General features: G+C 37.8%; 1 protein-coding gene and 1 pseudogene across 2 annotated transcripts in view; both read left to right on the top strand.

The window, feature by feature from the left end:
• The window catches only part of LOC114046020 (NACHT, LRR and PYD domains-containing protein 3-like), a 36,406-nt gene that overhangs the window by 2,466 nt on the left and 9,136 nt on the right, over positions 1 to 24,804 (top strand). For both annotated transcript variants that reach the window (XM_027866240.1, XM_027866241.1), the window contains exons 2-7: positions 122 to 259; positions 4,121 to 5,762; positions 12,111 to 12,305; positions 15,908 to 16,078; positions 18,026 to 18,196; positions 24,141 to 24,308. In XM_027866240.1, the coding sequence (XP_027722041.1) occupies positions 122 to 259; positions 4,121 to 5,762; positions 12,111 to 12,305; positions 15,908 to 16,078; positions 18,026 to 18,196; positions 24,141 to 24,308 (2,485 nt within the window). The remainder of the gene's footprint in view (positions 1 to 121; positions 260 to 4,120; positions 5,763 to 12,110; positions 12,306 to 15,907; positions 16,079 to 18,025; positions 18,197 to 24,140; positions 24,309 to 24,804) is intronic.
• Positions 12,529 to 12,905, top strand: LOC114046021 (annotated as a pseudogene).

Genomic DNA, 24,804 nt, shown 5'->3' on the forward strand with positions numbered 1-24,804 from the left:
TGGGTAGGGCTTTGACACTAGGATGAGTCTTTCTTCTTACCCCTAGGCCTTTTCCAGGGCTTTTATGAGAATGATTCCCATGATCCTTTTGGAATAGTCTCTTTCTACCCATGTTTTTCAGATAAACTCCGCTGTAATAGCAGGATCCTGAGAGGGAAGAACAGTAAGTCAGATGGAAGAAAGTCGATATTTTGGGGACACGTTGGCAGACTATGGAAAAGGTGGTCGGGCCTGGACCACATGAATCAATGGGATGAAGGTATGGAGCAGGAACTGAAGAAATCTCTCTCTCTCTCTCTCTCTCTCTCTCTCTTTCTCTTTCTCTCTCTCTCTCTCTCCATATATATATATTTTATATATATATAATATATATATATATATATATGGGCAGCTTCATTAACTAGGAGCATGAATCAGTAAATGACAACATTCAGGAAACAGAAAACACAGTCATTGAATGTCAAGAAGGAGAAGCTGAAAGTCAGTGACCTGGGAAGAATTTTAAAAAGCAGACAAAATTCCCAGCAACAAGAACTTGAAATATGCCTTAATGATTAGCTTTAAGGCATTAGCCCAGGTGTAGAAGGGAGGAGTCAAGTGAGTCATATCAGGGAAATGTTAAATAGATTAATCTGAATAAAGAGCATTCAATTTAATTTTTAAAATATCTGGTAGTCCCATGTTCAGGGTGTATCCTAGGTGCTAGGATCTAGGAATTGAAAGATATGATATAATTAAATATTATAATATCATTTCATAATAATTATTATCAACAAAAAATATTATCACATATTTGCTTTCAAGGAACCATAAAATAAGTAAATATATTTAAAGCTCTTTATGAACCTTAAGGCATTATATGAATGTTAACCATTGTTGCTGTTATGATTGTTATTGTTATAAGATTATAGTACAACATTAACAGCATGGAACATGAGGAGATCTGTGTTCTCTTCATCACCCCTTCACAACCATAAAGGGGCAGTCAAAATTCTTGTAGTCCACATTTACTGAGCCTGGCTCATATAGTAGGACTTTGCAAAATTGATACTTTCAGGTTGCTGTCTTGGAAGACTTTTGTTCCTGAAAGGTTATAGTCAAGATGGTTATTGAGGGTTAAACAAACTTCCAAAGCCTGGAGGCAAGGTCTCCATAGCACTAGAAAGAGGGACAGGGAAACAGGGTAGAAGGGTGGGTTTTAATGTAAACCTGTGTTGTATCTTTGGATCTGCTAGTGCAACTGTGCTAGCAGTAGCGTAGGAAATGGAAGGGGTGCTGTGTGAACTCAGGGTCAGTGAGTGTCAGTTCCTGTTTTTTTTGTTTTTAATTTTATTTTGGATTCTGGGTGTCCTAGACCATGTAAACAGTGTAAATGGCTTTATTTTTGGCATATAATTTCTGGCCATATGTGGCTTTCCAGGTCCTTGGGCTGCACTTGAGGACCCAGAGGGCCACATGTGGCTGCAAAATGGTAGGTTCCCCACACCTGGCCATGGGTATCAAAGAAAATTTCTAGTTTGCCGTCTTGTTGATCACATGAGCTGGATGTTGATTCCTCCATTTCAATCTTAGAAAGTGTCCTTCTATTCTGCTTCTCTTACTCTTCCTACTCCACATTCCATTCCATTCCCTTCACCCCCATCTAGAAGGCCAATTTCCAAGAGTTATATGAAGTCAGGATGAAAAGTCTTGAAAGGGTAGTTGGGTATGATTTTCGTGCTATACCTAATTAGAGATCAACATTGTAGATGTTATTGTTAATTTTGTCATCTAAATATAATAATAATTCATAATAAGGGAGGTTAATATTTCTATAATCCTTTAAGGTTTCCAAAGAGTTATCTTTATTGTGCTTTGAGTGGCATGGTGTAGTCCAAGGAACACTGAATTGGTGGAGGTAGGGGGCAGGAGGGTTTATAGGACATGGATTTTGATCACAGATCTGCTGCTTGCTACTTTAAGCAAATCTTTAACTTCCCTGGGCCTCAGTTTTCCCCTCTGTAAAATGAAAAGGATGCCTAGATGATATCTCAAGTCCTTTCTAGTCCTATATCCTATGAAGAGGTGGAGGATACAAATATTGTTAACAGCCTTATTTTGCAGATGAAGATATTGAACCTCAGAGAGTTTCAATTACTGAAAGTCACATAGCTAATAAGTTTCAGATCTAGAATTTCAAAGGAGGTATTATGAATTTAAATCTAGAACTCTTTCTACTAACCTATTCTGCCATTCTTGATTTCTCTGTATGGTATTATGGCCATTTTTTTGTGTCCTGGACTCCTTAGCAGTGTGATCAGCCAGTCAATAATCATTTATTAAGTATCAACCATATGCCAGGTACTATGCTAAGTACTGGGGATAAGAAGAAAGGGGGAAAAAAGCCTATGGACTCCTTTTTGGAACAGTGGTTATAAAGGAGTAAAATAAAATACATAGAATTACAAAGAATACCAATTATCGTAAAAAAAAAGTGATTTTTTTTATTTCAGAAAACTCAGGTTTAGAATCCCTGTTTCTTAAAGCACAGGTCTGCCCATGTCACCCCTTGGTCAATAAAATCTAGTGGTTCCCTATTACCTCTGGAATCAAATGTAAAATACTTGGACTGACTTTCAAAGTCCTTTATAACATGCCCCTAATCTTTCTAGTCGACTTATACTTTACTCCCATCCTGACCTGCACCTACTCTTCAATTCAGTGGCAGTGACCTCTTTGCTATTCCTCAAACAAGATACTCTATCTCCAGAATTTGAGCACTTTTACTGACTGTCCCTTGTGCCTAAAATATTCTCCCTCTTCATCTCTGACTCTGGGCTTCCTTGTCTTCTTTCAAGTCCCAATAAAAATCTCACCTTCTACAAGAGACCTTTCCTCATTCTCCTTAATACTAGTACCTTTCCTTTGTTAACTATCTCCAATTTCTCTTATATAGATCTTGTTTGTACATAGTTGTTTGCATGTTGCAAACAACTCATTAGACTCATTAGACTGCGAGCTCCTTGAGACCAAGGACTGTCTTTTGCTTTTCTATCTCCAGTGCTTAGCACAGTGCCTGGCACATAGTAGGCATTTAATAAATGTTTGTTGACTTGACTTTTAGATGAAATGCCTGTTATACTTAGCACTTGCTACTGTGGGGATTAAATTTGGGTAATCATAAGATCATACTATCATGGCGTCCTAGACTGGAAAGGACCTCAGAAGTCATTTAGTCCAGCCCCCTATCGTAGCTAGTTGGGTAATGTAAGAAAGCTTACTGTAGGAAGGGATAACCATTAAACTGCAACTATTTGCTCAGAGCTAGTCAATGCCTAAATTGGAGTCAGTTGTGTAACCACTATAAGTGAGATCTAGTGGGGATGCTCTGGGTGCGTTACCTTCTAGCACTCAGGCCATAACTTTAAGAGAGAAGCATTTCCTCTCAAGTTAACCATATGCCTATTAGCAGGACAGAACATCTTCAGGAAACTTTTATCTAAAGAAGATAAAAACCAACTGCTAAGATTTAGTATGGGACTTGTTCTGAGCTTTTGCCTGGAGGGCATACATCCAGCAATAGGGAAGAGTGCCAATGTTGTGTGTTTTCCCTGGGAACAGGGAGAGGAGATGAGTGTGAATTTGAGCCATAATTCCATCTCCTCTATCCTCAAAGGGCCATCATTATGAAGTTGGAAGAAAAGTCCACATTTTGGTGCAACCAATGGGGTGCTGACTAAGAACAGATTTCAAGTTTTTTTTAAGGGGGGGAACTTTATAACAATTAGAATTAACTAAAAATGGAATAGACTTCTTCATTTGATAGTAATATCCCCATCAAGGGAGGTCTCACATAGTTCCTAGATGAGCATTTGTCAGGGATGTTGTATACATGAGAATTGTGATTTTAGGTAGATATTGGATAATATGACTCCTAAGATTTATTAAAACTCATTATTCATATATTCTGATTCTGTTCTCCAATTATCTCTCTGAGGAACTTACCGAAGAAAAGTTGATCTGGGAACTTCCTAAAGAGCTCACCATAATTTTATGACCTGGTTGTAGAGAGTTCACTGATCGTTAGAGTTCATTCTCAACATCTGTCTGTATTTTTTTATCTTTCATCTCACTGACATAGGTAACAGAAGAACATACAGAAACCGAATTATAGAGAAATTCCAGCTCATGAGGGATAGGAACTCTTGTCCTGGGGAATATGAAAACTTACACCACCGGTTCACACAGCTGTTGCTTCTACAAGAATATCGTTATAGAGAGCAAAAAGAACATGAGTTGCTGGCCAGTGGAAGGGAACATGCTGAGATCATGGAAAATCAAGGACAGCTTATAGAAGTTGCAGCTTTATTTGATCCCTATGAGAAGACAGGAGTCCATCCACAGATTGTTGTACTTCAGGGGGCTGCTGGGATTGGGAAAACAACACTGGCCAGAAAGGTGATGTTGGACTGGGCAGAGGGAAATCTCTACCAGGACAAGTTCCACTATGTTTTCTATCTCAGTTGCAGAGAAATGAACCATCTGAGAGAGAAAAAAACAAAGTTTGCTGATTTGATTACTAATGATTGGCCTTCTCTAGAGGATCCCATGACAGAAATCCTGTCTCAGCCAGAAAAACTTCTGTTTGTCATTGATGGTTTGGATGAACTGAAATTCTCGTGTGATGAGCACAGTTTTGATCTGTGTAAACACTGGAATCAACGGCAGCCAGTGCCCATCCTCCTGAGCAGTTTATTGAGGAAAACCATGCTGCCTGAGTCTTCTCTCTTGATCACTACGAGACTCACTGCTCTGGGGAAATGTGATTTTTTATTTGAAAACCCACGTCATGTAGAGATCCTAGGGTTCTCTGAAGAGGACAGATGGAAGTATTTCTGCAATTTTTTTGGAGATGAAGATAAAGCCCAGCAAGCCTTTAGTTTGATAGTTAATAATGAAACTTTGTTCACCATGTGCTTTGTCCCACTGATGTGTTGGATAATCTGCACTTGTCTGAAACAGCAAATGAGAAGAAAAAAAGATCTTAAACAGTCCTCCAAAACCACCACAACTTTGTACATGTGTTATCTTTCTAGTTTAGTCACCCCTGGTGGCAGGAGCTGTCCAGTTCAGCACCATAGGGGCCTCTGTCGCATGGCTGCTGAGGGAATTTGGGAGGGTAAAATCCTATTTGATGAAGATGACCTGAGGAGGCATGGTTTAGAGGCATCTGATGTCTCTGCTTTCCTGGATATGCACATTTTTCAAAGAGATACTGACTCTGAAAATTGCTACAGCTTCATTCACTTGAGTTTCCAAGAATTTTTTGCTGCCATGTTCTATGCCCTTGAGGAAGAGAAGGAAATTAGTGACAGCCCAACCCCTCCCATCCCAGGGGTCAAAGACCTTCTAGAAAAGTGCAGAGATTCTGCCACCAGCTTTGTGGCTCTAACAGTGCATTTTTTGTTTGGTTTCCTGAATGCAGACAACAGAAAGAGGCTAGAGGAGATATTCAGGTGTAAAATATCACAAGAAATAAAGATAGACTTATTGCAATGGATACAAGCAGGGATTGAACAGCAACATAGAGATTCATCTTTGAGGAATGATCTACTGGAAATCTTTTCTCATTTATATGAAACTCAAAATGAGGAGTTTGTGACATCTGCAATAGCTCACTTCTCAGAAATCAGTTTGAACATTTATTCCAAGTTACATTTTTTGGTTTCTGTTTTCTGCATCAAATTCTGTCATAATTTGGAGAGTATTCACCTCAACATAGCGTAAGTACTCCCCATGTTTCTTCTATGCATCATCCAGTCCCTTGGGCTTCTGTTTTTCATTTGCCCCCACAAGGAATTGAGTGTCAGTCTCATGTTGGGGAGATGGTGCTAATAGTCAACCTTAAGTCTTAGAAAAATATGCATCCTTGGTATATTCCATTCTGCTCTTTCTTTGACTGAGGTCAGAAGGTCCAGTGAACTAGAGGTTTCTGACTATGTTACATTATCTAGCTATATTTTGGTGCTGCCCTTATTCTTACCCTGGTCTTCTTCAAGCATTTTTCAGGAAAGAGACAAGTCCTTGAAAGTAAGCTCTCATGTCCATGAAAGCTCACAAGTACCTTGGGTATAATTGTCTTCTGGAGACTTACTAATACCAATTGAAATGACTGCTTCTTTGGTTTCCTTCTAACTTATTATAAACTGTTTGTTCTTAGAATCCTGTTTCACCCCAGGATCTGTATGGTGTAAGAAGAAATGAAGGAAATATGCATTTATTAAGAGTCTACTGTGTATCAGGAACTGTTCTAAACACTTTATAAATATTATGTCACTTGATCCTCACAACAACCTTGGGAGGCAGGTGCTTGTCCAGGGTGATGCAACTAGTAAATATATGAGCCTGGAATTGAACTCAGGTCTTCCTGACTCCAGGTTGAAAACTCTATCGACTGTGCCATCTAGCAGTCGAAAGAATATTAAACTAGGAACAGAGAAATATGACTTCTTATCCTAGCTGTCACCAACTATCTGACCTTGGGCAATTTACTTAACCGTTCTAGACTTCAGTTTCCTCATTTCTAAAATGAAAATATCGAACTAGATTGCCTCTGAGGTCTCTTCCAGCTCTAATATTTTAGAATTCTATGACCCAAGTAATCAGGATTGGTTTCAAGAAGTCACATTGTCTGGTGAGAGATATGAAGTAAACTATTATTCTGAGTATCTTCCTTCACAAGATAGGGAAGTTAGAAGTCCTTGGAAAAATTAAGAATAAGTCACAACAAAGATGATAACTCAATTCTACACCATTTTAATTTATAGCTTCCAAGGTGCTTTACCTTTAATTCCTGTATTCTTGATGTTATCACGCAGCAACAGGTAAGGTATTATATATAAAGACATATGTAAAACTTAAAGTGCTATATAAATGTTAGCTTATTCTTAGCTAGTATTATTTTTTGAATGTCAGAAGGTTTGGTATCATATCTTAACACTAAGACTATGTGCAAATTATCTGACTTTTATTAGTATCAGTTTCCTGATCTGTAAACCTTAGAGTGCCACAGAAATGAGAACTATTACAATGGCTATTGTCATCATGCCTTACATTTGCATTTAGCTTCAAAGTTTTTGAAATACGTTATACTTGATATCCAAAACAATTATTTAAGGTAGAAATGGCAGATAATATGATTTTAATTAAAAAAAATAAGAGTTGGAAAGCACGTCAGTGGCCATCTACTCCAAGCCATACCCTAAAGGAACTTTCCTATAACACATTAAGCAAGTGGTCATACTGTCTCTGCTTAAAGACTTCTAAGGAGGGGAAACACACAGCTGCTCAAAATAGTACATTCTGATTTAGGAGAGGTTGAATTGTTGGGAAAGTTGTCCTGACATTTAGCCTAACTTTGCCTCTTCACATTTTCTCCCCGTTGTTATAATTTCTTCCCTCAGAAGTAAGTGTGTCTACTCTTTCACATGGCATTCCTTGAAATACTTGGTCCCCCAAATCTTCTCTTATCCAAGTTAAAAATTCCAATTTTCTTTAACCAATTCTCATATGAAATATGCTCATGGTCTTCTATTATCATGGTTTTTTCTCCCTTTAATTTCCTCATCAATATCCTTATTATGCTGTTGTGCCCAAAACTGAACACAGTATTCTAGAATACCAGCTAGTAATTATTACCCATATTTTATGGGCAAAAAATTGGTGAATAAAATGTCATGGAGAAAATGAATGCTCAGGAAAGAAAGTGTGAAATTATGTAATGAATATGAAGTGAAGTGGTAGGAGAGTGGGAGACTTCTTAAGAAATGCACGAAGTGTGAAAATATCAAGAGAAAGGTGTACAAGAAGTTGTGAAGCTCCTCTATGAAGGATATATGAGGAAAATATACAAGAATCACATATGATGAGAAGGCATGGATGGGTTAAAATCTGCTTCTTCAAAGAAACTTACCACTATGGATTTCAGTTTTCCTATTCTGCTAAATATTTCTATTATGTTGGTCAAAAATTGTGATACTTGTTCCTTTCTAACTCTGTCTCTTAAGTTCTAATTTCCCTTTTGAACCATTCTGGATCATTATGTTGTGATACTACAATCTCTTTGGAATCCACATGGTTCTGTATCTCATTGGACATCAGTTAAATTTCCTCTGTCTTGAAATATTTAATCTTTGAGAACTCCTAGTACTCATCCTCGCTTCTAATTTTAGTATACTCTTGATTGATTTATCTTCACAGACTCTTTGTTGTCGTTCAGTTGTTTCAGTCTTGTCTGATTTTTTTTGTGACCCCTTTTGGAGTTTTCTTGGCAAAGGCACTGTAATGGTTTGCCATTTCCTTCTCCAGCTCATTTTACAGATGAGGAAACTGAAGCAAACAGGATTAAGTGGCTTGCCCAGGGTCACACAGCTAGTAAGTATTCAAAGCCAGATTTGAACTCAGATCTTCCTGATTTATTCACTGCATCATCACCTCGCTGCCCTCACGGATTCTAGCTTTTTATTTTACTTTTACCTTTTTGAAGCCTTTATTTTCCCCTCCTGTAATTTCCTTTCTGATTCATCATCTTTTAAGGCTGGGTTTACCCACCAAGGACAGGATCATGATGCTCCCTACCTTCCCAATATTGGGGAATTCACTTTTCTCTGGCTTTGGTCCCTGCCCCAGGTAGCTTCTTGGTGGACAGGAATTATACTATCTGGATTCCAATACCTTTAGGCCTGGTACAACTCTATATAATGGTTACCTTGTCTAGCTCTCCTTGTTTTTTAGTTTTAGGTTGGCTGAATTGGTGTCTGTCACTTCTTTGAGGTTTTGGAAAGGGCAATGCATGTTCAGGGCTATCTCTGCCACCTTAGGGTTCCCTAAGCTAAGGAATACCTCAGGCAGAAGGAAACTCAATCCCTCCCTCTCTGTATTTCTCTATTGTTCCTCACATGGGTAGACTAACTCTATGTCCATTGTTTGTTGCAATAGCAATGGGGAAACAATATGGGTAGGGTGCACTGGCAGAGTTTCTATAGTCAGAGGGAAATCCATAAGTGTGCCCCTAAGTACAAACCAATAAATCTTTTTTGTGTGCCATGCAGGAGATCCTTGGCTGGTTTGGGAAAGGGGTGAGTGAGTGAATGAGTTAAGGGTAAACAGTCTCCACCATTAATTCATAAGACAATTATCTTTTTGTTCTTGTTTTCTTTCTCATGTAGACTTTGATTCTTTTTTTATTGTCAGTGGCATCCTTAGGCTTAATGCTTATTAGTGGAATCTCTGGAACAAAGATGGATATGGATATGGATATCTTAGTTACTTTTTTTACACACTTACAAATTGACTTCTGTTTGCAACAATTCACAGCTCTACCAACAGTGTATTAATGTGTCCATCTTTCTACAACCCCTCTATCATTCATGTTTCTCAACTTACTAGTTGTGAGATAAGCATCATAGTTACCTGAATTTGTGTTCTTTAATTGTTAGTTATCTGAAGCAAAATGAATGCTACTTTATATGGGAAAATTTCATGATAGAAACTATCTGATTGTGTATCCCTCTCCTTCTTAGAGCAATAGGCCTTAATGTATTCATTCAGAAAGTCAAGATATATATATATATGTGTGTGTGTATATATATATAGTGTGTATATATGTATACATATATATACATATATATAGACACATATATGTGCCAGTTTCATGAATCCTTTTCCTCCTGCCCCATCCTGTGTGCTCTCTTAGCTGATGTTCATACATACTCAGATCAGTACCATCTGCCGTGAAACAGACTGAATCCTTGTTTATATGTATCTACCTTCAATTAGAATGTGGATTTACTAAGAGCAGGGAAAATCACACTTTTTATTCTTATACCTAATGCTTATCATAATGGTTGGCAGACAGCAAGCATTAAAAGTTTTTCCAATCTATAAAACTATGTGTAATTTCCCCAGGAATGATCTTTACCTCATCAGCTACATAACCCAGGGGCCAAGAATTCACCAGTATTCATCTCACACTCTGAATCAAAATAAATAGCCATAGGTACTTTTTGATATTAATTTAAAATTAATGAAACATCATGATAACATGATTTAGGAAAGTAACATTATTTATTGTGGAAAGAGTACTGGATCTATAGTAAGAGAACATAAATTCTAATTTAGGCCCTTGCTCTTACCCGCAAATTAACTTTGGAAAAGACACAAAATTAATCCATCAATCAATAAGCACTTATGTTTCAATCAGTATTTTAAGTTCTGGGGATACAAAAAACAAAAATGAAATATTTCCTGGTCTTAAGGATCTTATATTTGATCAGTAAATACATGGGTACATGTAATTATTTTTGCAGCATATAGATAATGAATGCAGAGTAATTTCACAAAGTGACACACTAACAAGTGGGAGGATCTGCAAATGCTTCATGTAAGAGGCAGCTCTTGAGTTGGGTTTTGAAAGAAACTAGGCATTCTAAGGTGGGGTAAAAATTAAATGCCTTCCCACATAAGACAATCTGTGCAAATGCATGGAGATGTCAAATGGAGATGTTGTGATGATGGATCCAGTATGGATGGACTATAAAATTTGGAAAAGGAAGAAACATGTAAAAAGTTTGGAAAGGTAGATATTTAACTTAACCACTCTGGGCCTCTGACCCATCACTGTAAAAGTATGCTGTTATGACTTTTTGTTATCCCCTCGCCTTTTATAGTGGAGGGTGGTTATTGACAAAGATACTGGAGTGGTTTACCATTTCCTTCCCCAGCTCATTTTACACATAAGAAACTGAGGTGAATGGGTTTAAGTGACTTGCCCAGAGTCACACACAGCTGGTAAGTGTCTGAGGCCAGATTTGAACTCAGGAAGATTAGTCTTCCTGGTTTCAAGCCCAATGCTCTATCTACTATACCACCTAGCTACCTACCATTTGCCCATCATTTGTTATGTTACAAACATATTCTATTACATTCATATATCATGATGTATTTAGTCATTCTCCATTAAGAGGACAGCCCCTTAATTTCCAATTCTGGGCTACCACAAAAAGAGCTATGATAAATATTAGTCCTTTTCCTCTTTGATCCCTTCGGGTTATAGGCCTAGTTGTGGTATAGTTAGCTCAAAGAATATATGTACAATTTAGTAACTTTTAGCCTGTTTGAAAATTAAATTGTATGGTTATCCAACATATAAAAAAAGATACATACCTCAATGCACCCTTGAAAAGGAATTAATAGTCATATAGTCATATCATTAATAATATCATGGTTTGACACTCTTTGAATAAAAAAACAAAGCTACTGTCCCTATGAATAATATTATTATAGTAATAATTTTGCATTATATGTTATATAATTTTATTATATTATAATCAGTGTTATTCTTATGGTTTTATCTTTATGTTATAATATGAAAAATATGGAAAGAATTTCCTCACTAAATATCTGAGCATATTATATTATTTTCATTGCATTTTTAGATCTCTATATTAGAAAATCATAATGAAGTCTTCATTTGATTTGAACAGATTATGACATAAGAAGATGACTTATGTAAGTTGTCTCATGAAAAGATTGTGTGAAAAGCTTAAGAATATTTTATAAACATAAGAAGTGGAAGTGTTACTGGAGGAAAGTGTGAAAAAGAGCAAGCTGTCTGAAAGTCACCTCTGTCCCCTGAATCCCTATCCTTTGGTGTGACTTGACTCTGTGGGGCTCTGATCGCCCTGGGAATAAGGATTGCCCCAGAGCCTGAATATTGGACAGTCAGGAGATAGAATTCAGGATCTAGCAGGTGGATGAAGGGACTAAAGAGGTCAAAGGTATGGAATTGGCAGGAAAGTAGAACCTCACATGGGCAGCTAGGTGACTCAGTGGGTAAAGCACTGGGCCTGGAATCAGGAAGATTCACCTTCTTGTATTCAAATTAGGCCTAAGACCAGCAGTGTGACCCTGGGCAAGTCATTTAACCCTGTTTGCCTTAGTTCTTTATCTGTAAAAATGAGCATGAGAAGGAAATCCCATACCACTCCAATATCTTTGTCAAGAACACTTATAATAGATGCTTTTGAAATAATTGGATGAAGAATTTTTGGTCTTTCTATCTCTCTCTCCAGTCGGTTCCAGCTGAAGTCACTTCAATTCACAGTTTCCCAACTTGCTGTGGCTGACTGGCAGCATCTATTTTCAGTGCTTGCCAAGAATCAAAACCTAAGAGAGCTGGACCTGAGCGGCACTGAACTTGCTAATTCGGTGATAAACGTCCTTTGTTCAGAACTGAGTCAATCTAGCTTTAAACTCCAGAAATTGAGGTGAGTTTGAGGTAATTCCCTGAAGGGCATACCATAAATGTGGGGGCAGGGAAGGTAACACGAAGGGCAGAGATGGGCTAGGGGAAGAGATCGAAAAGGAGGAGACGGCGCCTCCCTGCCCAGCCTGCGGCTGCTCCAACTGTTGGAAGGAGAAGACGCGCTCGGGCTCTTTTAGCGACGGGCGCGCAGCCGATCGCCAGCTCCCAGGTCCCCTGAACCGAGACAAAAAAGGGAGAGAGCAAGTCAGTGTCCACAATGTCTTCGCTTACTGACGAGAAAGTAGAGACTAGAGCTGTACACCCTCCTGCGGTAAAAGTTGGTGGAATGAGAATTGTGCAGAAACACCCTCATAGTGGAGATGCCAAAGAAGAGAAAGATAAGGATGATCAAGAACGGGAATGCCCCAGGCCACTTAAAGCAGCTGTGTACATCTCTGGTGTTATTGCAAGGGGCGACAAAGATTACACACACACACCCCCACCACCCCCCTTCCCCCCAGCCCCCGCTGCAGCTCAAGTGGCTTACCAAAAACCACACCCATCTACGGAAAAGCATCCTTCTCACTGGACGGCACAGCACATCCAAAAGCCCGGCAAGTGAAGGTCCTGCTACCACCCTGTCAGTATGGTTCTTGGAAAAGGGCACATGATTTCCTCTCAGGTTTGACATTTATAGAGCAACAAGAACTGGTCCAATTTTTTTTCTATCTCTAGCTCTGTAGAGAAATTTAAGACAAAGCAAACCAGTAGCTTCCTTTGCCTTACATTTCTTTATTTACTGCCTGCAAATAGATCAGACACTAGTGTGTCTTGTTCATCTAAATGCAAACAACACTTGAGTCTTCTCCCCCCTCACCCATCTAGTATCCTTATTCAATTTAACCTTATCTGCAGTTTTGCATAGGGAGTACAGTGATTTTTTTTTTTAATTTAGTTTGAATAGTTCTAAAGTTGCCTTTGGTTTGTACCATAAGTGAAGTGTGATATTTAAAAACAATTGTAAACCAATTTAGGGAAAAGATTAGGGGGAAAATGGGTCATTTTGTAATCTTATTTTTTGTCAGACACTAGAGTCTTCCCATGTAGTCCAGAGCAAAATGGGGAAGTCAGTTAAAATTTCACACTGTTCTTTCAATGCACAACCTGAACAGTTATATCCTTTAAGAGTCTTATTACTGGAGAATGAGAATCCAAGAAGTCTTACTCAAAATGAAGCATTTTGCTTTGAGTCACAGGACTGGAGAGTTTGTTGTATCCCAGAAAGTCCTGGCTTGAGAAATAGATAAACTTATGCATCTCTGTAATTACCTTGTTAGCTTGGATATGAGAAGGACTCTTAGGACACTACCCACATTGTGGTGGGGAGTGGGAGGAGAGATATATGGATAATGTTTAGAAAAGTTTAATAAGATTATTTAAAGCAGGGGAGAATAATAGGTAAAAACCCACCAAGTTCACAAAGAGATCCCCTTTTCTTCCAAAGGGAGATTAATCTCATTGTCAAGGAAACACAAATACATTTCACTTTAGTTGGAGCAATTGTTTGTGGACCTCACAACTGTGGTCAGACTTTCCATTGCCCTAATTACATAATTACTCCCACTAATGTTTAAGTGTTTGATGTTATTCTGAGTTATTTTGTGTGTGATTCTTGCCAGTTGACATTTGTAAGACTGCTGCTTGAATGATTACTATACTATTTCCCTATTGGAAAATAAACTCATTCTGGTTATTTGCATGTGAAAAAAGGTCTCCCAAACAACACACTTTTATGGAGAAAGTATTGCCTTGTTAGTTATGATACTAGCAGTCTGTTTTGAAGCTATTTATTGCTGCAGGTTAGAAATAGTACTATGATTGGCCTCCTGCCTACAACAACAATCATCTTCAGATAAAATGATGTACTCCACATCCATCAGTTGGTAGAAACACTTGTCACTCTCCCTTGATCAATGTTTCTTAACTGTCCTCTCAAAAAAGAATGTTCACACTTCACTTTGGTTCATGTTTTCAAGAAAACTTAGCGTTTTCTTAGCTCCAAATTAACAGCAGACCAGTTTTCTATGGCAGTGACATTGTATCATCTATGTTGTTTCATAATGGCAGAAGTATTAATGTGAACACTTTCTGCCTCTGTAAGGCACTGTAATTTGTCATTACTTCACAATCAGAACACATACCCAGAGGCTTGCTGGTTGATATTCCTATGGAAAATGTGCCTAAAGACTTGGAATCTCCTCAGAGCTCTGTTCAGAAATAAACATTTCAGATAGCAAGAGGAGAGCTTTATAACACTTGGGAAAACAATTGGAAGTAGATTCAATCTAGTGCAATCTATATATCACACCCTCTGTTATAAGTATAGTTTAGGAAGCTTCTCCCATGTCTTCTTCAAATCTCCACTGAGAGATATCTGGAAATGATAGACTATTATGTATCCAAAATTTTCGTTTTACATGTATCTTAGATGTAGTGTGTATCCAAATGTTCCAAATCATTGAAAAGAAACAATTATATCAAATGTTTCCTTTTATAGTTAATCATTTGTGTTTTTCAATAATAAAAATTGTGCTGCCTCCCCAAAAAAATAAAAAGAGGAGAGGAGATACAGAAGAAAAGTAGGAGGCAAAAATGGAACATTTCAAAGGGAAAAATGTAGAAAATGAGTGGCGAGGAAAAGGAGTCATTTGTTTTAGAACTGGAAGAGACAGGAAGCTGAGAGCTGGAGAATGTGATTGCCCAAGCTGGTTACACAGGTAGCAAGTGACACATGTGGGATTTGATCCAAAGCCCTCTGAGAAGACAGAGGGAAAGAGGATCATCAGAACAGTGGCTCTTGAGAAAAAAAAGGTTTTGGACAACTAGCATGTTCCAGAATGAGTTCCCTGTTATTGAATATCGTTGTGTAGGTACCTGATGGTTGCTTATCAGTAACATTGTAAAGGAGATTCCTGTTGCTGTCAGGACTAGGTAACCTCTGAGGTAGATGCCTATAACACCAAGATTCTGTGATCTCTGGTCTTAAAGCTCTTCACAAGTTAACCACTTCCTTTCTAGTCTTCCTATACTTTATTTTCCTCTGTATGCTTTATGATTCAGCTTAATTGGCCTTTTGATTATTTTTTTTTCACAGCACTCTATCTCCCAACTCCTGCCTTTTATTGGCTGTCTTCCAAACCTGAAATGTTCTCCCTCTTCATCTCCACCTTCAGGCTTCCCAGCTATCCTTCAAGATTCAGATCAAACTCTACCTTTTTTAGGTCTTCCTAGTCTCCTGAGCTATTAGTGCTTTTCCTCTGTAATTACCTCTCATATACACTTGTATATATCATATATGAACATAGTTATTGACATGTTGTCTCTCCAATTAGAATATGAGCTCCCTGAGGGCAGAGACTTTATTTTTGCCTTTTGTATCTCTGGTCTTTAGCACAAAGCCTCACACATAGCGAGCATTAATAAGTGCTTGCTGACTGACTGATTACGCTATATTTGAGACCCATGAATCATGATGGTAAGTCTTTTCCTTGGAAGAACTACTGGTAGGGGTTGAACTCTTGGGAAAGAAATTCATTTCCACTCTGAACTTTGTCTTTCTTGCAGTTTGTCCAAATGCCAGCTCACTGCTTCTTGTTGTCAGCTCCTCTCCTCACTCCTTAAGAACCACAGAAGTCTTATATATCTGGACCTAAGTATGAATTTCCTTGGGGATGAAGGAATGAAAGTAATATGTGAAGTCTTAAAAAATAAGAACTGTAATATACAGGATCTGAGGTAAGTCCACACAAATTCTCTTTGGGAAGAGTCCTTTGTGTATTTAGAAGCAGGCTAAGAGAGTAGAACGAGGGAGGGTAGAAGAAAAATGTCTCCACACTCATCTAAAAATTAGAAGAGACCTCAGAGATCATCTGGTTGAACCCCTCCACAACTAGGAATTTACATCATCCCTAGCAAAAGATCACGTGGCTTTTTCCTGAATACCCCAAGGAAGGGAAAATCTAGCAACTACCAAGGTAATTTTGGATTTTTTTTAATTGTTAAGGCCCTTCTGTTGCCATCAAGTTCTATGAGTGGGAATGTCCTGTTTCCTCCTAGGATTGTCCTCTTTGATTGAGAGATTTCTCCTTCTTCCAACCTCCCTAATATGGGCATTTCTGGGGTAGAGATGAATAGGCCTCTGTAAATAGGGACTCTAATCAGGTCTGCTTCTTAGTTCTCACTGACCAACACTCACTGTCCTGGAACAATGGCACTATTCTAGGAATTGATCCAAAGGACTCCTTTATACTTTTCATCTTTCATTCTTTACTAAAACTTCATGCTCAGACACTAGCTAGAGGCATCAAATGTTGTGATTTTGCTGGATTCCTAAATTATCCTGGATTCTTAGGTTCAGTGTTATGCCATACTTTCTCCAAGTAACTGCTCTCCCTATTTCTCCCCATTTTGTTGGTCACGGCCAACCTTTGGGTAACCCATTCCTTGCACTCTTTCCATATTCTTTCCCTTTTCCATATACTTCAGGCTACAAGAAAATGTTTTCTATTATGTAGTGGTTTGTTTTTTTTGTTTTGTTTTGACACAAGCAAAAGGAAAAAAGGGATTCAGAATAAAATATACCAGCATTGGATGTGATGGGGCTTTAAAGTGAGGCAGGAAAGGGATGATGGGATTTTGGAGAGCAAGCCTTTGAACTGATAATGATAATGAGGAATTGAGGAATTCCTCACTCACATTCATACACCTTATTTATCTTATCTATTGTGGAATCTTGTCCTACTGTCACATCACCTCTTGCACATATCCTGTTCTCTCCATTCACAGAACCACCACCCTAGTACAGGCCTTTATCTCTTCTTACCTTGACTATATTGCAATATTCTTCTAACTGGTGTTCCCGCTTCAAGTCTTTCTCCACTCCAACCATTTCAGCACTTATCTACAGAAGTTATTTTCCCAAATCAAATGTCTGACTATATCATCCTGCTACACAATAAACTCCAGCAGCTCCTTGTCACCTCCAAAAAATTAAGTATGAAGTCTTCTGTTCTGCAGTTAAAGCCCTTCACAATCAGGCCTGTTTTTACATTTTCAATTGTATTATATTGTACTCTTCTCCAAGTAACCTACAACATATAGACACTGATCTACGTGGCATTTTTGGCACGTGACACTCTATATCCCTAATATGTGCCTTTCCACTGCTTTTCCCCCGTGCCAGGAATGCTCTCCCTTATCTATTCCACCTCTTAATTTTATTGCCTTAGGTGTTCTGTTAATACTCAGTCTAAATGCCATCTTCTAAAGGAGGCCTTTACTGGTCTCTCTAAAACCTCTTTCCTTTCCCTCACCTCCCCAGTTCTTTCTGTCTTCCATCTACTCTGTGTATATCTTGTTATGTATCTACTTGATTATGTATTATCTTTCTCATTAGTCTGTGAGCTCCTTGAAATCAGGGAACAGTGGTTTGGTTTGGTTTGGTTTGGTTTCTTCTGTTCTTTGTATCTCCAGCACTTAACATAGTGCTCAGAACACAGTAAATAATCCATAAATGTTTATAGACTGTTTGACTACTTGACTAACTGATGGTCAGGGTAAGAGATCAATGACACTAATGCTCTGTGTCTTTGTAAAGAAACCATGGGCACAATCCCCATGTAAAAGAGAATAGACCTGGTGGGCTGATGGGATTATTTCTTACAGGGGATATCTCTCCTACAGGTTGTCCAGATGCCACTTTTCCAATGCTTGCTGTAAGAATCTTTCCTCTGCTCTCAAGGCCCATGGAAGAATGAAATATCTAGATCTGAGTGAAAATAACCTTCAGGATATTGGAATGAACCTGCTTTGTGAAGCCTTGGGAAATCCAGACTGTAACCTTCAGGAACTGAAGTAAGTCTTTCACCAAAGAAGACTATTTTAGATTTTCTAGTGAGCAGAGAAGAAGGGGAGATGCCTAAAGAGAATGAAGTCAATTAACAAGGAACTTATTAATCAGTTCAGGATTTGGGCTTTTTTATAAGCAGTTTGATAGAGGTTATACATGTGTAGTTATGCAAAATGTATTTCCATGTTAGTCATGCTGTGAAAGAAAACACACACACAAAAAAACACAAGAAAAATAAAGTAAAAAAATAGCTCATTTTCCACACCACATCAGTTCATGTGTCTTTACAGCTTTTTTTGAGACCATCTTGCTCATCATTTCTTATAGTACAATAGTATTCCATCACAATCATATACCACAATTTGTTTTTCCATTCCAATTCTTTGCCACCATAAAAAGGACTGCTATAAATATTTTTGTAATATTTTTCCTTTTTTTTATCTCTTTGGGATACAAACCTAGTAGTAGTATATTTCCTTTTCCTTTTCTTAAATCTCTTTGGAATAGAAACCTAGTAGTAGTATTTTCGGGGGGTCAAAGGGCATGCTCAGTTTTGTAGCTGTTTGGGCATAGTTCCAAACTGCTCTCCAGTATGACTGAATCAGTTCACAACTCTACCAACAGTGCATTAGTGTCACAATTTTCCCCCATCCTCTTTGACATTTGTCCTTTCCTTTTCTCTCATATTAGTCAATTTGATAGATGCGGGGTGCTACATCAGAGTTGTTTTAATTTGGATATCTCTAGTCAATAGTGATGGAGAGCATTTTTTTCATGTGACTGTATATAACTTTGAAAACTGCTCATTCATATCCTTTAATCATTTATCAGTTGGAGAACATTTCTTATTTTTATAAATTTGACTCAGTTCTCTATATATTTGAGAAAGGAGTCCTTTATCAGAGAAACTTGCTTTAAATATTTTTCGAAGTTAAATACTATGTAGTTCCCTCCATCCTATTTTCCCCCTGTTAATCCTATCCTCTCTTTCCTTGTCCCCTGTCCCTCCTCAAAAGTGTTTTGCTTCTGACTACCTCCTCCCCTCATCTGCCCTCCTTTCTTACAGCTCCCTTCCCCTTTTCCTCTCTGTTTCCCCTCCTGCTTTCCTGTAGGGTAAGTTACATTTCTATACTGAACTGACTGTGGAGATTATTCCCCCTTTGAGTCAGTTCCAATGAGAGTGAAGTTCAAGTGTTCTTCCCACCAACTTCTTCCATCTTTCCCTTTCTCTTTCATGCTCTTTCATGCCTATTTTATGCAAGATAATTTACCCCATTCTACCTCTCCCTTTTACCTTCTCCCAGTGCATTCCTCTTTCTCACCCTTTTTTTTTTAGATATCATCCCATCATATTCATTCTATCTATGTATGCTTCTTCTACCTTCCTTAATAATAAGAAATTTTTTAAACATTACAAATTTTATCTTCCCACATAAGAATGTAAACAGTTTAATCTTATTAAATCCCTTAAGATTTCTCATTCCTGTTCACATTTTTATGCTTCTCTTGGGTCTTGCATTTGAAAGTAAAAATTTCAATTCAGCTCTGATCTTTTCATCAGTAATATTTGAAATTCTTCTATTTCATCAAATCTCTGTTTTTCCCCTGAAGGATTATACTAAATTTTGCTGTATAGGAGCTTCTTGGTTGTAAACCTAGATGTTTTGTCCTCCAGAATACCATATTACAAGCCCTCTCATCTTTTAAAGTAGAAGGTGCTAATTCTTGTGTTATCCTGATTGTGGATCCATATTTAAATTGTTTATTTCTGGCTGTTTGCAATATTCTCTTCTTGACCTGAGAACTCTAGAATTTGGCTATTATATTCCTAGGAATTTTCATTTTGGGATCTTTTTCAGGAGGTAATCAGTGGATTCTTTCAGTTTCTATTTTACCTTCTTTCTAGAATATCAGGGCAATTTTCCTTGATAATTTCTCAAAATAAGGTGTCTAGTCTCTTTTTTTGATCATGACTTTCAGATAGTCCAATAATTCATAAATTATCTCTCCTAGATCTATTTTCCAGATCAGTAGTTTTTCTTTTCTTTATTTTGGCTAGGCAATGGGGTTAAGTAACTTGCCCAGGATCACACTGTTGGTAAGTATTACGTGTCTGAGGCTGGATTTGAACTCAGGTCCTCCTGAATCTAGGGCCAGTGCTCTATTTGCTGTGCCACCTAGCTACCCTGATCAGTTGTTTTTCCAGTGAGATATTTCATGTTTTCTTATTCTTTAATTTTGTTTTATTGTTTCTTGATGTAACATAAGTCATTAGCTATCATTTGCCCAATTCTAATTTTTAAGGAATTATTTTCTTCTGTGAGCTTCTGCAACTCCTTTTCCATTTGGCTAGTTCTACTTTTTAAGGAGTTTATTTGGTGAAATTTTGTATGTGTTTGGGGCAGCTAGGTGGCACAGTAGATAGAGCTCCAGCTTTGGAGTCAGTTGGACCTGAGTTCAAATCCAGCCTCAGAAACTTGACACTTACTAGCTGTGTGACCCTGGGCAAGGCACTTAACCCCAATTACCTCACCAAAAAGCAAAAAAATAATTGTACATGTTTTACCATGTGGTTTTTAAGACATTCTTCTCTTCAGTGGAATTTTTTTTTGCCTCTTTTACTATTTGGCCTCTTCTGTTTTTTAAGGTATTATTTTCTTCAGTAATTTTTTTGCCTCCTTTACCAAGATGTTGACTTTTTTTTTCATAATATTCTCTCATCAATCTCATTTTCTTTTCCCAATTTTTCTTCTACCTCTCTTATTTGATTTTAAAAATCCTTGTTAGGCTAATATGACAAAAAATGGAAATTATAACTGTTGGAGAAGATGTGGGAAAATTGGAACAAAAACCTAGTGTTGGTGGAGTTGTGAACTGATCCAACAATTCTGGAGAATAATTTGGAACTATGCCAAAAAGGCTATAAAACTGTACATACCCTTTGATCCAGCAATACCTTTACTAGGTCTATATCCCAAAGAGATCATAAAAAAGGGGAAAGGATTACAAAATATATATATCATCTCTTTTTGTAGTGGCAAAGAATTGGAAATTGAGGGGATGCCTATCATTGGAGAATGGCCAAACAAGTTATGGCTAATGAATGTAATGGAATACTATTGTGCTATAAGAAATGGTGAGCTGGCAGATTTCAGAAAAACCTGGAAAGACTTACATGAACTGATGCTGAGTGAAGTGAGCAAAATCAGAAGAACATTGTACACAGTAACAGCAACATTGTATGATAATCAACTTCGATAGGCCTGGCTCTTCTCAGCAATACAATAATCTAAGACAATTCCAAAAGACTCATGATGGAAAATGCTATCCACATCCAGTGAAAGGACTATGGAGTTTGAAAGCAGATCAAAGCATTCTATTTTCACTTTTTTGGTTTCTTTTTTTCTTTCTCAGGGTTTTTCCCTTTTGTTCTGATTTTTCTTTCACAACATGACTAATGTGGAGATGTGTTTAATATGATTGTACTTGTATAATCTATATCAGATTGCTTGCCTTTCTTGGGAGAAAAATTTTGGAACTCAAAATCTTATAAAAGTGAATGTTGAAAACTATCCATATATGTCATTGGGGAAAAAAATATTATTAAGTGAGGTGGGGGGTGGGTCCTTTTTGAGCTCTTCCATGACCTGAGAACAATTCACATTTTTCTTTGAGGTTATGGATGTAGCAGTTTTGACTCTGTTGTTTTCTTCTGAGTTTGTGTGTTGATCTTCTCTGTCACCATAGTAACTTTCTATGGTCAGGTACATTATTGTTGTTTGCTCATTTTTTCCAGCATATTTCCTCACTTCATGCACTAAAGTTGTGCTCTGCTTCTAGTATAGAGATGATATTGTCCCAAGCTTCAGGTATTTTGTGCAGCTGTTTTCAGAGCTAATTCTGGTGGTCTGTAAATTTTAAGTTCTTCCCAGATAGTAAGATCTAAGGAGAGGGTGTGTTTACCACTCTCCTGGCTTGTGCTCTATTATGTGAGTGACCACAAGTATTCTTTTCTGCTATGAAACCATGACCAGGGTTCCTACTCCTCAGCAGATGCAAGCTCTGGTGTGCTAGTGCTCCTATTCATCCTGAGCTTATAACCAAGTACTCCAATTTGGATCCATGAATGGGCTATGCAACAGAGTCCTGTATCCCATGCCAACAAAAAAAACTCTGTATTCTTCTGATCAGTTGCCCAACCCCCTTACTCTTTGTGGGATGAGACAGATCTATTGTCTATTGCTGTTGCTATTGCTTCAGCAACCCCCCTTCTGGTTTGCTGAGGCACGACCTGTATTACACTCTTACCCTGATGTGACAGATCTTTCCTATTACCCTTTTAAGTTGTCTTGGGCTGGAAAATTATTTCACCCCATACTTTTGTGGGTTCCACCACTCCCAAATTCATTTTGAGGCATTATTTAAAGTTGCTTGGAGGGAAATTTGGAAGAGCTCAGCCAAGTCCTTGCCTTTTTTCTGCCATCTTGGCTCTACCTCCCTATGTATGTTTTTCTTAAGACATGTATAGAAGTGGAAGCAAGGGAAAATAACTGAAAATGAATTCAAGAGTAGCATAGTCCTTTAAGAATTGTGTCAAAAGAGTTAATAAGACCCCTTAAGAGAGAAAGTTGGCAATGAATTCTAAAGATAATGAAAAAGATTTTGTTTTAGTCTTGAATGAGAAAGGAGGATCAAGGAAGGAATAAGACCACCCTTTGGAGGTAGGTGGAATGTTGATAAATGATATGAAAATGAATACTCATAATATGAATAATTCAAATATGCATCTGAAGGTCTTTCTACTAATGGCTTGAAGAATTTGTCATTTCTAAATTGAATTGTCAAATTTAAACACTATGTGTCTTTCAGTTTGCAACCTTTTTTTATCTTGAGGTGGTGTATGAATTATTTCATTTGGAATTTAATTTTCTATGTTTAGAATTTCTAAGAAATTCTTCCCATTATTATAATGTTGAAATTATTTATTTCCTCTCATGTTCTTTTGGGAGATCCTTAGATTGTGTCTATGCATCCTGTCCTCGAGTTCATTATGTGTTGCTTGTATGGTAAGCTTATTTTCTTTTATTTTCTTTTTGCTTCTTTTCTTCTAAATTGTCCTTCATTTCTATGTATTTGCATTCCCAATCTATTGTGCTCTCCTTTGCTTCTTTGATGAGGCTTACAGGCTTTGCAGATTCAAGTTGTTTTTGTTTCATTTTGGTTTTTTGTATTTTCTTTGCTGTTTTTGCTATACAGGACATAAATTCTGCTCTCATAATTCTCATTTATTTTTTAAACCATTCAGGAATAGCATGTTGTCTTTTCATATTCTCTTAAAATTTCACAGGGTCTTTTGTCTTAACAAGAATTAGATCATTTTTTTCATTTTGAAGTACTTATTCATAAATGCACAAACTCATTTACAAAATCTGGAGATCATACTTCTTTCTGTTATTATTTTTTCCTGTTGATTTATCTATTTTGTTTAAGGTCTTTGAGTTTTCTTCCTCCTGAAATCTTCTATACTTTCAGTCTTTCTTCTCCCTTGTTTTCCCTTATTACTCAGTTCTTGACTCCCTCTCCTCTGATTTTGACTTTCTTAGGGGATGGAACTCAAAACGTCGCAACCTCCCCCTACACTGGGTGTTTCATGATTTACATTACAGGCTTTTGGGTATTAAGAACTGCCCCAGCCTGGTGCTGAGCTCTTTTCTTCAGATTTGGTGGAGTGCTGCACAGCTTCCCACATGCACAGTGGGAGGTAACCTATTCTGCTGATCTATTCCACTCCCACAGTTCATTGTTTGGGCTAGATGGGGAGAGGGCCATTTGGCTGTTGCTTCACATAGGGCCAAAGACACTAGGGCAGTGAACTATTTCATGGAGAGAGATAGCTGTCTAAAGAGTATTAAAGAAACCATTTCTCTTCTGGGGTTCTCTTCCCTGAAGGCTGTCTCAGTGCCATCTTACTGCTGCCTGTTGTCAGGATCTCTCTACTTGCATCAAGAATCAAAGCCTGATACATCTGGATGCGAGTGGCAATGTTCTTCATGATTGTGGCATGAAGCTGCTGTGTGAAGCCTTACGACACCCTTCTTGTAATCTACAGAAATTGATGTAAGATTCCTCAGGTTTCCTTTTTGTACTATTCTCTGCAAATCTGGCATCAGGAAGAGACTATTTGAGAAATCAGCATGAATTATAGTAAAAAAAAAAATCTAAAAGTCTGATGTGTGTCAAGAATGGGAATTAAGGTCATATACTGTATGCCTTTGCCCAAAGTTTAAGGTCCTCACCATCTCTGCAAGAGAAGTTGAAGGTGAGGCTGATCCTCACATAGTATCCCACCTCCTGTCTCTGTACCTTTGAGGTAGGCTATCCCACCTGCCTGAATCAATTCCCTTCTGACCTGCATCTCTTAAAATCCTAGCAACCTTTAAGGGTCAATCTAAGCACCTACGTGAGGTCTTTCCTGAATGCCTCATGTGCTAGAGCCAGGCTGCCCTTCGTATTATCTCATGATTACTTTGGATATATCTTATATCCATTTACAAGTCTACATGTTTCCACCCCTTTATATTATACAGTGTAAGATCCTTGAAGACAGGAATTG

Source organism: Vombatus ursinus, unplaced genomic scaffold, assembly GCF_900497805.2.
Source record: "Vombatus ursinus unplaced genomic scaffold, bare-nosed wombat genome assembly UNPS02014780.1, whole genome shotgun sequence".
Classification (NCBI taxonomy): domain Eukaryota; kingdom Metazoa; phylum Chordata; class Mammalia; order Diprotodontia; family Vombatidae; genus Vombatus; species Vombatus ursinus.